Genomic DNA, 16,462 nt, shown 5'->3' with positions numbered 1-16,462 from the left:
GGGGACCTTGTCAAATACCTTGCTGAAGTCCACGTCGACAACATCTGCAGCCTTGCCTTCGTCCATTTTCCTGGTAATTTGCTCAAAAAGCTCTGTAAGATTGATTAGATATAACCTATCACACACGAAGCCTTGCTGACTATCCTTAATCAGTCCATGTCAATCATATATCTGGCCCCTTGGAATACCTACCAATAACATTCCCACAACTGATGTCAGGCTCAGCAGCCTGTGATTTCCTGCTTTATGTGTGGGTGTGTTTGATGGCTCTGGGCCTGTACTCACTGGAGTTCAGAAGAATGAGTGAGGATCTTATTGAAACCTCTCAAATACTGAAAAGCCTAGACAGAGTGGATGTGGAGAGGATGTTTCGTGTAGTGGGTGAGTCTAGGACCAGAGGGCACAGCCTCCGAATCGAGGGACGTCCATTTAGAAAAGTGATGGGGAGGAATTTCTTGAGCCGGAGGGTAGTGAATCTGTGGAATTCATTCCCACTGGAGGCTGTGGAGGCCGAGACGTTGAGTATATTTAAAGCAAAGGTAGATAGGTTCTTGATTAGTTAACATGTCAAAGGTTACAGGGAGAAGGCAAGAGAATGGGGTTGAGAGGGATAATAAATCAGCCATGATGGAACGGCAGAGTAGACTGGAAGAGTCAAGTTGCATAATTCTGCTCGTATGTCTTATAAATTACCACAGTATGTATGTTATCAATCGTCAAGCTGTTAATGAAAAATAAACAATACACAAACCATTTGGAACCGTGGATAAGGCTGATGTATGCCTGTTTCCTAATTCACAGACTGGATGTGGCAACTGAATAGCTTTTGCGTGCATCAGTCTGTTGATCCTGTATTCAATATTAGTGGAAGCCGGTGTCATGTTCAGATAATAACCTACAGAACTGTTGGTGCACACTTGAAAGCATGAAATATGTATCCTTTACTGAGCCCTCTATCCCCAAATCTGCTGCATTTCTTGAAGTAACTAGCATAACTTCAACGGCCTCTTCAAACAACATTGGTTAATTGCAGGATGTTTGTGTGTTCGTTCTCTTTCTTCCACATGTTAATCGATATGCAGGTTTAAGGCAGAGGCTTGCCAACCAAGGGCAGAATCTGCTTCCACTATTTTTGATTTAGATCAAGGCACAAATGACAACTATTTGTTTTTCAAGCTGACAGGTAATATTTCAATCTGACAGTGTGTAGAGGTTAAAATGAAATGTTTTCTTGACTCACATTGGAGATTGTCACTATAATCAATCAAAGCATTTATAAACTGCTACTGGAACCTATCATGACCAAAGGAGTTAAAAATTGAATCTATCTGATGTTACTTTTGTTGGTATTTCTCTTTTACAAGCATGGAATGGACAACTGAAAATGAGCTGAAGGTTTCTGAATCACATTTGTAGGGGGACTTACTTAATCTTTCCTTCCAAAGTCATACTACAGAATAAATAATATATTAAAGTACCACTTTTACTTATTCTTATATTCTTCAAATTAATTATCTGGAGTAAATCTAACTCTTGTTTTGTATGAAACGTTCATATCTTAAAGAGTGGTTGTCGCTTTTGGAGACAATCCAGCTGTTTCCTGGAAGTACTGCATCAGGTATCCTTACTTATGGACACTGGTGCCTTCAATTATGGATTGTCTCACCATGAAATATATGGAAGGATTTGTAAAGATGATGCATTTCATTCAATGTTTGTAGTTGCTTTAAAATAAAGGTGTTTTATAAAATGTAATTTGTTGAAGTAAACTTTGTGCCTTTAACACTCAGTTCTATCTTTGATAGTTTCTAACTCATCAGCTATTGTACATTCCAGTCATATGTCCTGATGTTTATGGCAAAAGTGGAATGGCTAGACTAGTTTTTTGGCTTCATACATGCAGAGGCTGATAATCAGAGTTATTATTAATTTCTTCATTTTCCTGGGCAGAGTGAGCTTTTCTGAAATTGTCCAACTGTGTTTAATTTTCTAGCTTTGGAGAGATGCTAATTCAAAGATAGACAAATCTGAAAATTAATATTAGATTTACTATTTGTGTGACTGTTGCTAAGGGAAAATCCAATAATCCAGAACTGCAATCTGAAGTCTTGAGTTACAATGTCACTCTATTCTGATTTGGGTCCACAAACCTGCTTTGCAGCCACTAAACAGAGTTGCCTGAGGCCGTTTTACAGTCTTACCTAAGGTACAGGTCCCTTCACCATCATTGACTATCTTCACATTATTATTTCAATATAGCACAGGATTATAGGGCAAAGTTTCCTATAGTCTCTGTGGAGTAGCCCCAAACATTTTATATTAATACTAAGGTACAAATTGAAATCTAGGGCAGAGCCACCATTCATGCCTGCTCATTTACTTAGTACGATCGTAGCTTTTTTGATTGTAACCTCAACTCCACATTCTCATCTCCTTAATAACATCTAACCCCTTTACTTATCAATCCATGTAGTTCAGCCTTAAAAAAAAAGCTTCTGTCTTCTCTACCCTTTGAGGAAGAGAGTTACAAAGACTCGAGACATTCTGAAAGAAAAAAGAATGACCATAACAGTCTAAAATGGGCAATGACATACTTTTTTTTTACGATGAACATTAGTTCTAGATTCTGCTGCAAAGAGGTAAAATTCTCTCCTTAATTCCCCTGTAAAGGATCTTTTACACGTTAATCAAATCCCCTCTAATTCCTCTAACCTCCAGGAGGTGCTAACCTAGCCTATCCAACTTTTCCTCAAAAGGAAACATACCAGTAAACATTCTCTGGACACTTCCAAAGCAGCCTTTCTGAAGAAAGGCTCCTGATCCTCTACACAGAACCCCAGACGTGATCTCATAAATCTACTTTATCGCTGAGGCATAATCTCCATCCTCTTGCATTCTCTTCTCCTCACAATGACCAGTAACATAAATAATGCTCAGCTTTCATAATGACTTGCCATTTCTGGGTTACTGGCTGCAGCAAATCATTTACTAAGATCTCTCTGGATCACAGAGCTCTATGGTCCCTTACCTTTTATATGTATCTATATCTTTCTTTCTTTCTTTCTTTCTCAATCTTTTTATTATTATTAATAATATGAACAAAATATAAATGATACATTAATAAAGAAATTACAAACATACAAATTCCCATTACAGATGAAAAAATACATAAGCAATGGTTACAGTATAAATGAGTTTACCAAAACATGAACCATACAGTATATGTATGAACATGGTAAGTCTAGATATTTTGTAATATATAATATAAAAAAACAGAAAAAATAAAAAAAATATATATATAATGCAAAATTAACTACCCTACTAATCTAATAACTAAAAAAGAAGAAAAAAAGAGACAAAAAAAGAAAGAAAAAAAAACTAGAAGAGAAAAAAAGGGCTGTTTGTAATATCTCACAAGAATACATAATCATCAATGTCGTCAACTCCGATCCTCTCAACATACATAAGCTAAAAGCTGGAAAGTCAATGTATCTATATCTTATATAAAATATATACATTAGATTCCAGTAAATTGGGCCATCAGTTATTTGCAACAACTCTTAAAGAACAAAAACTCATGGAGAAAATAACCAGGATTCACTTGGCTTACTTGGGGCAGAACAGTTTCTAACTAGCGTCAGAGGCACATGCCTGCATGGCTGGTAGACACTACACTGTGCTTAAGAGTGAACAGTTTTTAAATAATGACAGTTGAGTGTATTTATGTATTTATGTGTATTTATGTTCAAACGATTTTTGTCACTGATGGCTGATGAGAAATAAGCAGTAAGGCAATTCAGAACTGTTTTGTCACTGCGGTTTCAAGCATTCTGGCTTGGAGACTGACGAAACGACCAAGAGTGAAACATGAAACAATTACACTACTTCTTCCAATTAGGAGCTATGAAGAATTTGAGGGTATCGACAATCGGCTTGAATATTAACTTTGCGCTCCCCACCAGACACTCCCCTGTGGTTCAAAGTAGCTGTTTGCATGGAACAGCAGCCATGCCCTGATACACTGCTTTGACGGGCAGGCTAAACCAGGTGAGGGTGGCCAGGGAAGGGTTTCACACCCCAGTGACATAGGTACACGCCTGCTCATGTCAGGCGGACTGGGTGAATGAAATCTAAAGTAAGATCCAACAACCAGGAAGGCAGTTCTGCAACAGTGCGTGGGAAGCAAAGGATATGATGAGGCATAGGAGAAGGCAAAAATTTTAACTAATAGAATATCTAAATATTTACCAAAATTAATACATATGGATCAAACAGGTTTTATTAAAAATAGACAATTAATGGATAATATAACCCGGTTACTTAGTATAATTCATTTGGCACAAAAGAGAGAGGAAATGAGCGTGACAGTTGCTTTGGATGCAGAAAAAGCATTTGATAGATTGGAATGGGATTTTTTATTTAAGGTATTGGAAAAATATGAGTTAGGAAAATCTTTTATACAATGGATTAAAATTTTAAATACTAATCCTCAAGCTAAAGTAGTTACAAATGGTCAGATTTCAACACCATTTTGCTTAACGAGGTCAACTAGACAAGGCTGCCTATTCTCACCTGCTTTATTTGTATTGGCAATAGAACCATTAGCTGAATTAATTAGAAAAGATTCAGATATTGGGGGCTTTAGAGTTAATCAGGAAGAATATAAGATTAATTTATTTGCTGATGATGTTTTGATTTATTTAACAAACGCATTGCAATCTTAGCAAAGATTATCTTTTAGATTGGAAGAATATGGGAAAGTATCAGGCTATAAAGTAAATTGGGATAAAAGTGAAATTTTACCCCTTACCAAAGGAAATTATAATCAATGTCGATTAGCAACTCAACTTCAATGGTCAATAAATGGGATAAAATATTTAGGTATTAGAGTTGATAATGATGTAAAAAATTCATATGAACAAAATTACTTGCCATCATTAAAAAAAAGAGGATCTTGATAAATGGATGATGTTACCAATAACATTAATAGGTAGAGTTAATGCTGTAAAAATGAATATATTTCCTAGATTGCAATATTTATTTCAAACTTTACCAATACAATTACCTCAGAAGTTTTTTCAAGAACTGAATAAATATGTAAGGAAATTTCTTTGGAAAGGAAAGTTGTCAAGAATATCATTGGAAAAATTGACATGTTACAACTTAGATTACAACTTCCAAATTTTAAGAATTATTATAAAGCAAATCAACTTAGATTTATTGCATCTTTTTTTTGATGAAGAAAAACCGGCATGGATTAGAATAGAATTAGATAAGATAGGAGAAAATATACCAGAAGATTTTATATATAAATGGGAATCCAAATGGATACGGGAAAAAAAGAATCTCCTATATTAAGACACTTGATTGATTTATGGAATAAGGTAAATATGGATGATGAGATAAAGAAATCTTTATTAGCAAAAAGAACTTTAATTCAAAATAGGCTTATTCCTTTTACAATGGATAATAAACTTTTACATAATTGGTTTCAAAAGGGATTAAATATATAGGTGACTGTTTTGAAGGAGGTATATTGTTGTCGTTTGATCAATTAAAAAATATAAAATATCAAGTAACACTCTTTTCTGTTATTTTCAAATAAAAACCTATTTACGAGAAAAGCTGGGACAAACAATGCTGATGCCAAAACCTAGTGAAATAGAAATATTAATTCAGAAAGGAAAAATTAAAAAATGTACATCTTGTATGTATAATTTGATTCAAAAGCAGACAATTAAATTAGGAATTCATAAATCAAAAAATGGGAATCTGATCTGAATGTTAAAATTGATGGAAAAAAACTAGTCAAGATTATGTTCTGATAGTATGAGAAATACAATAAATGTTCGGCTTAGATTAATACAATATAATTTTTACATCAATTATACATAACACCACAGAAAATAAATAGATTAAATTCAAATATGTCTGACCAATGTTTTCGGTGTAATCAAGGAATTGCTACTTTTTTACATTCTACTTGGTCTTGTTTTAAAATTCAACCATTTTGGATAAATTTAAGACTTTTATTGGAACAAATTATTGGAGTACAACTCCCACATAGTCCACTATTATTTTTATTAGGAGACATTGAAGGGACAATAACGAAACTTAAATTGAATAAGTATCAGAAAAAAATTATAAAAATTGCATTGGCAGTAGCCAAAAAAGTTATTGCAGTTACTTGGAAATCAGATTTACATTTAACTATGGATCGTTGGAATAATGAAATACATAGTAGTATTCCACTTGAAAAAATTACGTATAATCTAAGAAATGAATATGATATTTTTTAAAATTTGGCTCCCATACTTACAAAAGATAGGATTAAATACATAGGTCCTTTGAAGATAAAATTATAGTAATTGGGGCAAGTAAAAATAAATATCAAAATTATTTTGAACTCCATGGAGCATGTGGGGATCCTCCGATATCCAGGCAATCTTTATTTTCTTTCCTTTTTTTTTTCTTTCTTTAGATAAGGGTTAAGGGGGGGAGGGTTAATATTATTTTTCTTACTATTTTATCTCCACATTTATTCTTTGTAATTTCTAAAAATTAATAAATAAATAACATTTTTTTTAAAAAGAACACAGTGCAAAACAGGCAGATAGAAATCCCGACGGAGAGAGCGACAGAAATAATTTCAGGTGGACATTCCTGCTGAGGAAGTGGTAATGAATTCAGCAATGAATGAGAATCAGATCTTTGCAGATGCTGCAAATCTGAGCAACAACAGAAAATGCTGGAATCACTCATCAGTTCAGGCAGCAGCTGTAGAAAGAACCATAGTGCCAACATTTCAGGTTAAAGATCCTACCACATCTTTGTTATTTTTAATTTAGTACTTCCTCATTTTTCCCACCAAAGAGTACAATGTCCTATTTTCCAATATTATGCTCCATATGGTGGAACTTCCCAGCTCACTTAAAATTTCTATAATCATTTTGTAGCCTCCTTCTATCCTGTTCACAATATGCTTTCCTTCCTCTCCCCGTGTCATCAACAAATTTAACAATCATTCAGACAACATCTTCATACAAATCATATATAGCATAATAAGTTAAGAACCCAGCGTTAATCCATTTAGCATACTTTTTGTTTCACCTTGCCAACTATTTCTGTCTGCTCTTTGCTTTCTGTTCGACTAGCTGGGGTCTTTTATCCCTCCCAACATTAACTCCTACAGTGAGCTTTTAATCTTCGCAAAGACCTTTGATGTGCCACCATATCCAATACCTTTGGAAATCTATGTACAGAACATCAACAGGGGCCCCTTTAAAGAACTCCAATGCCTTGGTCAAACATTTCCCCTTGAGAAAACCATGCTGGCTTTGCTTTGGATATTTCTGCACACTATAATATTTTCTACATGCTATAATATTTTAATCACAGCTTCCACTATTTTACCTTTAACAGATATTAAACTAATTGGCTTGTAGTTTTCTTAGGTTCTGTTCCCATCCCTTCTTCAACAAAGGGTTAAATGCTATTTTCCAGACAAAACGGATTTCGGGTATTCTGGAAAATGAAACCCGGTGCATTAGATCTCCCGGGAGTAGTTTCCGTTAGGACCCTGAGGTAAAGTCCACGAGGACTCAGGGACTGTCCACCTACAGCTCCAATAATTTGTCCAGTAGTACTACCATGACGATTGCAATTTCCCCAGATTCCTCCCTCTCTTCCAATTCCCGATTTACAACTTATTTTCCATTAATTTCCCAAACTCGCTTTTTGTGGGAGCAGCCCCTGCTACAGTTGTACATTTACGACTGGCTTTGTCCCACTCTGATTCCTTTTCTTTCATTGGTTGTTCAACCTGCTTGGGAAGTGAGCCTCGCTGGTTAAACTGGAACCCTTGCAACATTAATTCCGTTTCTTCTCCGTTTTATTTTTCGCACAGCGCAATGCAATCGTGATTTAGGGCAGGGAAATCTGGAATGACCAGGAATTCAATTTCAGTGAGAGGCGATTGAAACGGACACCCCGTCGCAACCTAAAACTGTAATTTAGCAAGTCGTAGAGACCTGGGATATTTGATCATTCAGCGCTCGCCGAGAGCACACCCGAAACTTTCACTATGGCGATTGAAATTGGTTACAATTTGGCGGGGAGCGAGTGAATTTTGCCCTGACTGCAATCACTTCCGCTGAACGTTGTTTTTTTCTCTATTCGCGACCACCCATGAATTGAAAATTCTCTCGGTTGCAAATGATCACATAAATACAATTCGGACATTGTTTTTTTTTCTCTGTTGTTGTCGTTCCCTGAGCACTGCACCTGTTCGGGGTATAAATTCTATGACCCAGCTGCAGGAGTTGCAATTGGCCGCCTAGTACAGTTTATATACCGTGGAAATTCAACTATCAATCGATGAAGTCAGGAAAAATTAGATTAATTTTACAATATGAACTTTGCGTTGCCAAGTAGTATCGGCCAAGGGTCCAGAACGGGGAAGGATATTAACTCAGACAGGACGATGGGCGAAGTCCGGTAAAATCCTACTTTTTTTTCGCCATTTATATTTTATTGGATTTATTTGAATTTTATTTGATTGGATTTATATGAATTGGATCAGTAGATAATATCTGCAGCCCACTGCCATACCTCTTGAATGTGTTTTGCAGTAACGCTGTTCCGAAAAAGAATATTTCGTTGGTACAAGCACGCGAAGAAACAAAATGTTGGAGATATTAGCAGATCACGCGGGTTCTGTAGAAAGTAAGCGACGGCGACAGGGACCAAAGTCTAGGTATCCTCAGCTCTTGTCTCTATCCAATTCCTTTCATAAACCCTCACAAGTAGCATATTATTTGAAACATTCACGATAACACAGCGCAAGTTTTCGATCGATTCAATAAATTGAAATAAATTATTTCGCAATAAAAGACTGTAGCTATTGTAGGCGTTACCCGAACGGATTGCATTCAACATATGGTTTGTATAAATTTACAAATTTTATCTCCAATTTTCACCAGTAATTGGGAGAAACAGGTTGCGAGATTTATTCCTGTGTGAAACACCTACCTCGGTTGAAAGTCAAACTTTTCCTCACACTCCCTGTAACGTGGTGAACCAGGCAGGTGATGTCGGGAACTGACTCCCGCCGAGCGTCGGTCACCCGCAGCCGGGAGCTCAGGTTGTAGGTATGGTCCTCGTTTACCCTCAGCGGATCCGCCTCTGTTTCATACAAGACATTTCCCGTTACAGTCCAAGAAATATTCAGATCTTTCGGGAAAAATCCCGCAGCCACACAAATCAGGGTCTGAACCCCAGCGGCTTCGTTCTTGGGATCCAGTGAGAGGGAGACGTCAGGCTTCGCTGCAGATAACGGGAGAATTAACACATGGTGAATGTTGCTGTAACCCACATGGATACAGACAGCAACAGTGGACACAACTGAAGACGGTGCACGATACAAAGGTAACACTCTGAACCGAGTTGATTATTTTATGTCTGAAAATTTACACCGGCAGGAAGAGAAACAAAATTCAGCCCGGTAACGGAATGAACTTGAAATGTTACAGCGGGTGTAAATAAAAAAGATGCTGCAGATTTAGAATGTAAAACAGACAGAACACACAGAAAGACGCAGAATTTCTGACGAAAGGTCTTCAATACCGAACATTAATTGAAATGAATTTGAATTGAATGATCCTTATTGTACATAGGTACAATGAAGCCCTGTTTGGCTTCCTCACAGGCAATCAAACAAAGCGGTAGATAAAAATAAAACAGTAATATTAAAACAGTATTAAATAGATAAGTAGCAGAAAATAAGTTGCAGCAGCACCAGAAACTGTTTTCCCCTCCGCATTTGCGACCTGACCTGCTGAGTGTCTCCAGCTCTTTCTAGTTTTACTTTTCAGTTCTTTTCGACCCGGCAAACTTTAGTCACAAGATGCAAATTACACTGGCAGGACATTCCAACAAGGATTTTTCACGGTTCCGATACCCCATCAAAAATCCCTATTTTTACTTCCAATTTTCACCCGTAATTGGGAGGAGCAGGTTGTGGGATTTATTCCCTGTGTGAAACACCTACCTCGGTTGAAAGTGAAACTTTTCCTCACACTCCCTGTAACGTGGTGAACCAGGCAGGTGATGTCGGGTACTGACCCCCGCCGAGAGTCGGTCACCCGCAGCCGGGAGCTCAGGTTGTAGGTTTTGTCCTCGTTTACCCTCAGCAGATCCGCCTCTGTTTCATACGAGACATTTCCCGTTACGGTCCAAGAAATACTCAGATCTTTCGGGAAAAATCCCGCAGCCACACAAATCAGGGTCTGAACCCCAGCGGCTTCGTTCTTGGGATCCAGACAGAGGGAGACGTCAGGCTTCGCTGCAGATAACGGGAGAATTAACACATGGTGAATGTTGCTGTAACCCAGATGGATACAGACAGCAACAGTGGACACAACTGAAGACGGGTGCACGATACAAAGGTAACACTCTGAACCGAATTAATTATTTTATGTCTCTAAATTCACACTGGCCCGAAGAGAAACAAACTACAGCCCGGGAACGGAATGAATGTGAAATGTTACAGCGCGTGAAATAAAAAAATAAAAAGATGCCGGAGATCTAAAATAATTTTTTTGAACAACAGAACCCGTTGGAAATATCCAGCGGGTCTGGTGGAAGAGTCGAAGAGCTCTAACGAAAGGTCTTCCATACCAAACATTAACTCTGTTTCTCTCTGCGCATTTGCGACCTGACCTGCTGAGTGTTTCCAGCACTTTCTAGTTTTATTTTTCACTTTCTTTCGACCAGGTAAACTTTAGTCCCAGGATGCAAATTACACTGGCAGTGAGTCCCAAACAGGAGGTTTCGCGGTGCCGATTCCCCATTACCAATCCCTCTGGCGTTTCTTGTCGGCTCTTTTAACCGCCTCTCTACCAGTGAATTTTTGGGACGTGGTGGCGCTGATGAATTCAGCGACAGGTCTTCCCTTCCCCATGCGGGAGATTGTTTCGATGTTGGTTAATCTGGTTACTTTGGGTCAGAAGCAAAACAGAAACCAAACGCGGAGAAGACAGGATTCCTCCAGCAGGTCAGGGCGCGTTTGGAGAAAAGGACCTAAAGACCCGTTATCCAGCTCGGCCATTGGTCTGAGGCATTGACCCCAGTTCCCTCGCTTCACACTTTGCCCGGCCTGCTGAGTATTTCAAGCGTTTACTGCTTTCATTTCACACGTACCTCGGATGGTCACTTCTGTTCCGCTTCCAAAATATGTTTTCCAGGGGTTCGAATCCATTGTCAGCGCTGAGCATTGGTAAGTGTCAGAGTCATCCACAGTCACGTCGCGAATGACCAGCCAGCCTTCTTTCCCCGATAGACAGATCCGAGTGTTATTTTTCAGGAAATTACTGGACCCGTTTACAGGTTTGTCTCGTGTCCGAGTCCAATAATACCTCGCCGAATCCACCGGCTCGTCCCCGGATAACAGGGAACAGTAGATCCGAGCTGTCTGTCCTCGGAGAAGGGTCAGAGCCGAAGGTGTCTGGTTCACTTTCAGGCCAACAGCGGGAGCTAGAACAGAAAATCGCCGCAATTAGCAACAAGATCCAAAATTATGAGAGGACAACGAGAATAAATGCCAAACGGAGATAGCGCGCGAATTACCCGGGAGAAACAGCCAGACCGAGTACAGTAAGCTTCCGAGTAGTGACATGTTGGGTAAAGGAGGCGTCGACTCGGGACAGGAGTCACCCAGCGCTGATGGTCACTTTGTAAAGTGCAAAATCGCTGCGAATTTGTGGCGGTTTCTCCTCAGCACGTCACATCTGCGGCAGACTGGCGGAAAATTTAATTAAACAACTGGAGGCCCAATCATTGAGGATGTTTAAGGAGGAGATTGATGGGTATCTAGTTAGTCAGGGTGTCAAGGGATATGGGGAAAAAGCCGGAAATTGGAACTGGAGGGGAGAATAGTTTAGCTCATGATGGAGTGGCGGAGCAGACTCGATGGGCCGAATGGCCTACTTCTGCTCCTTTGTCTTGTGACCCTGAACTCTTCAATCCTTCCGAGCATTGGCCGTCTTGCACTCACAACTGATGGATTAGGCAAACGAGAAGCTGGAATTTGTAAATAACCACTGAGAATATTTTCTGAAAAGCTCGCAGATGCACGTAAATAGAAACGGGAAATGGTGGCAACACTCAGCAGGTCAGATAGCATCCATAAAAAATGAGAAAAAGATGTTCTCGTTTCTGAGAGAGAGTGTGACTCAAGCAGACTCAGAGGTAAGGGTTTGCTGGAGGAACTCGGTGAATGAGCAGAATCGGGGGTAGGGAAGTTCGCTTGGAGACGCTGGTCGGTACTGAGTTATCACTTCATTGGGAGATGAAACAGTAAAAATGTCGCCCTTTCAACAGTGGCTGCCGGACTCGTTGGGTGGAGCATGTTCAGTTCTCATTTCAGCAAATGATCACCCGGTTTAAGAGATCGATCACTCAAGTGAGGTGAGGACTTGTCCGCTGTGGTATCGTGAGATATCGGCTGAGTCTTGGAGTCACGGAAGGACAGGGCCCAAACACAGCGCCTTCGGTTTAACCGGCCCATGCAGACCACGTTATCCATATTTAGCCAGTTCCAACTTCCCGCATTCAGCCCATATCCCCCCAGGCCTCTTCCCGCAAGTGCTTCTTACCTAATGCTATTGCACCATTTAGATATTTTATGTCTGTCACTGTACCATTGCCGCAAATTCTGCGACATATTTCAATATTAATAAACCTGATTCTCATTCTGATACTGGTTCTTCCTCAACCATTTCCCCTGGCAGCTTGTTCCTGTACTCATCACCCTCTGCGTGGAAAAAGTTGTCCCTGGGATCCCTTTTAAATCCCCCCCCCCCACCCTAAGTTTATGCCCTCTGATTTGGGTTTCCTTCCCAGGAAAAAGACGGCTTCCATTCCTCGGACCCATGCCTCCCATAATTTAAAATGCTTCTATAAGGTTGTCCACCATTCTCTTACACTCTGAGGAATAAAGATCCACAGTGACCAAGTCCAGCTGTCCCAACTCCAAGGCAGGAGACAAGGAGGCATACAAAAGTGAAATAGATCTGCTGATTGAGTGTGTCATAACAACAGCAGCAAGTGTGAGTATTTGTCTGTGGATTTCTGAAAGGGGGAGTCAGGAGATCCAACCCTCTCCTCATTGTGGACTCAGGGGTAGGAAGGGTGAGCAACTTCTAAGTTCTTGGGCATCCATGTCTCATTAAATCTACCCTGGGCCCAACACAATGATGCAATCACAAAGAAGGGACATCAACAGCTCTACTTTATTAGGAGTTCCAGGAGATATGGTATGTCACCAAGGTCTCTTGCAAATTCCTACCGTGGAGAGCATTCCGACTGGTTGTGTCACAGCCCGGCGCAGAGCCCTCAATGTGCAGAACAGCACGAGGTTGCAGAGGTTTGGCAATTCAGCCATTTCCATCACAGGCACGATACTTCCCACCATCGAGGGCACCTTCAAGTGGCAGCAGCTCAGGAAGGCGGCATCCTTCTGGCACGTGCCCTCTTTGCATTACTACTTCCACAGGAGGCAGTACAGGAGCCTGAAGACCCACACTCAAAACTTTAAGAAGAGTTTCTCCCCTCTGCCATCAGATTTCTGAACAGTATCCATGAACACTACCTCATTATTTGTCTTTTGCACTGTTTGTTTATTTTGTAACATGTAGTAATTTTTATGTCCTGTATTGCACTGCCACAAAATATCAGATTTCATGACCTAAGTTAGTGAAAATAAACCTCACTCTGATTCTAAATGTACTTGCCCTGATTGATGAACGGCATCATGCTGAAGATCTTTTTCACCACACTGTCTACCTGCGTTGCAGATTTTACTGAACTAATCACTTGCACTCCTGCCCACCCATTAACCCCACAATTTCTCTACACTCTCTATTGCGCTGCCATTCATAATATAGGTCCTAAACTGATTTGACTTTCCAGAATGCATCACCTCATATTTATCTGTATTGAAATCAATTTGCCATTCTTTGGCCGACTTCTCTAACCGATCAAGATCCCCTGTACTCGATGGTAACCTCCTTCACTAACAACACCACTTCCCTTATTTTGCGCTATCCACAAACTTGCTGATCAAGCCTTGTGGTTGTGAGGATTTACATCCTCATATAAATAATGAATAACAAAGGTCCAACATGAGTGTCCCTGTGGCACAAGAGTAATCACTGGCCACTGTTCTGAGAAACAACCTTAAACCACCACCCCCTTCTGCTTCCTACCCATCAACCAACCTACCCAGAAGACCTTGATCGGACTGCACTTTAAGTACTGTGTTCGGTTCTGGTCACCTCACTACAGGAAGCATGTGAATACCATAGACAGAGTGCAAAGGAGATTTACAAGGATGTTGCCTGGATTGGAGGGTGTACCTTATGAGAATAGGTTGAGTGAACTTGGTCTTTTCTCCTTGCAGTGGTGGGAGATGAGAGGTGACCTGATAGAGGAGTATAAGATGATGAGGGCCATTGATCGTGTGGATAATCAGAGGCATTTTCCCAGGGCTGAAATGACTAACAAGAGGGGGCATAGTCTTAGTGTGCTTGGAAGTAGGTACTGAGGGGATGTCAGAGGAAAGTTTTTCACACAGAGGGTGTTGGCTATGTGAAATGTACTGTTGGCGGTGGTGGTGGAAGCGGATACAATAGGTTCTTTAAAGAGCCTCTTAGATAGGTACATGGATCTTAGAAATATAGAAGACTATGCCCTAGGGAAATTCTAAACAGTTTCTAGAGTAGGTTACATGGTCGGCTCAACAGTTTGGGCCAAAGAGCCTGTAATGTGCTGTAGATTATTTCTGTGTTCTATGTTCTAAATAGCTCTCACTGGATTCCATGAGAATTAACCTTGCAGACTAGGCCATCATGCGGGACCTTGGTGAAGGCTTGCTGATGCCCAAGTAGACAATATCCACTGCTCTGCCTTCATCTACCCTTTTGGCTACCTCTTCAAAGAGCTCTAAAAGATTCAGCTAGCATGTTCAAAGCTATCCTAACTCCTCCAAATCAGCCTCTATCTACCCAAATGCTGTCACTCAAAGCTGCTGAGAGATGGTGCAGGGCATCCTGGGTCTTGGGCAAGGTTTGATTGATGTGTTTTGTGAATTGGACTCTGTAGTTCACGTTACGATGTGTTCTTGGTTTCCAGTCGCACTTTTTTTGTTGATATTTTGTGCGATTTTGATTGGAGTGGACTAGTTCTGCAACCTGAAGTTAACGAGTAACACAGAGCTAGATTGAGCTGAACTGAATACGTCTGGACTGGTTGGATGATTTGTAGTTTGGTGTTTTATATTCTGTGTTTTCACTTGTTTTCTTTTTTGTTGTTTGCTTGATGTGTTCCTTTTTTTTGCATGTTGGGAATTTCTTTGTATGGATCCATGGTTTTTCTTTGTTTTGTGGTTAACTGAGGGAAGACAAATCTCAGGGTTGTATATTGCACACATTCTTTGATAATAAATGTACTTTGAATCTTGAACCTTTGAGTTTATGGTTGGAAGTCTGTCAAAGAATCATACTCTGCAAAGTAGAGCTGTGCACTCAGACTCCATGTGCTGTTATGGAAGATCAGCAGTGCTGCAGAGAATAGAGCTGTTGCCTTCCAATTTAACTAACTAGGTGTAATCCTGACTTCTAGTACTGCCTACATGGAGTTTGCATGTTCTCCCTGTGACTGTGCGTGTTTACTCTGGTTTTCTCCCATATCCTAGACGTGTTGCTTGTTATGATTTCTGTGTACCTGCTCCTGGTGTACAGGTGAGTTGTAGAATCTCAGGAGAGTTAACAAGGATGTGAGCATGATAAAAATTTGCATAAACACAGAAATAGCGTAAGTGGGTGTTTGATGCGCAGGGGATTCAGGCATAGCTAAGACACTATAATATAGATATACACTCAGTGGTCAATTTATTGGTACAAGAGGTGCCTAATAGAGTGGCCGCTGATTGAATGTCCATGGTCTTCTGTTGCTATAGCCCACTCACTTCAAAGTTTGGCTTGTGTGTTCAGAGATGCTCTTCTGCACACCACTTGGAGTTATTTGAGTTACTGTCACCTTCCCACCAATTTGAACCAGTCTGGCCATCCTCCTCTGACCTCACTCATTAGCAAGGCATTTTCAACCCCAGAACCCCCCTCACTGTTTTTTTTAAATGTTATGGTTTTTTTTGCGCCATTCTCTGTAAACATTGAACTTTAAAACTCTAAGAGCCTGCGTGCATGAAAATCCCAGGAGGTCAGCAGTTAGTTACTGAGATATTCAAAGTATCTCACCTGGCACAAACAATCATTCTATGAACAGAATCACTTAGATTATATCACTTCCCCATTTTGATGTTGGTTTGAGCAACAACTGAACACCTTGACCTTGTCTGCATGCTTTTGTGCACTAAGTGGCTGCCACAATTGGCTGATATTTGCAT

The 16,462-nt window shown here is 40.0% G+C and overlaps 1 protein-coding gene across 2 annotated transcripts in view; it reads right to left on the bottom strand.

Moving 5' to 3' along the window:
- Positions 1-12,043, bottom strand: part of LOC132393309 (signal-regulatory protein beta-1-like) — a 31,037-nt gene extending 18,994 nt beyond the window's left edge. For both annotated transcript variants that reach the window (XM_059968363.1, XM_059968364.1), the window contains exons 1-4: positions 11,626-12,043; positions 11,200-11,532; positions 10,049-10,342; positions 9,031-9,324 (exon numbers count right to left, since the gene is read on the bottom strand). In XM_059968363.1, the coding sequence (XP_059824346.1) occupies positions 9,031-9,324; positions 10,049-10,342; positions 11,200-11,532; positions 11,626-11,674 (970 nt within the window). In that variant the 5' untranslated portion in view covers positions 11,675-12,043. The remainder of the gene's footprint in view (positions 1-9,030; positions 9,325-10,048; positions 10,343-11,199; positions 11,533-11,625) is intronic.
- Positions 12,044-16,462: the final 4,419 nt, after the last annotated feature.

This window comes from Hypanus sabinus, chromosome 4, assembly GCF_030144855.1.
Source record: "Hypanus sabinus isolate sHypSab1 chromosome 4, sHypSab1.hap1, whole genome shotgun sequence".
In the NCBI taxonomy this organism is placed as follows: Eukaryota; Metazoa; Chordata; class Chondrichthyes; order Myliobatiformes; family Dasyatidae; genus Hypanus; species Hypanus sabinus.
This window is presented reverse-complemented; position numbering and strand designations above follow the sequence as displayed.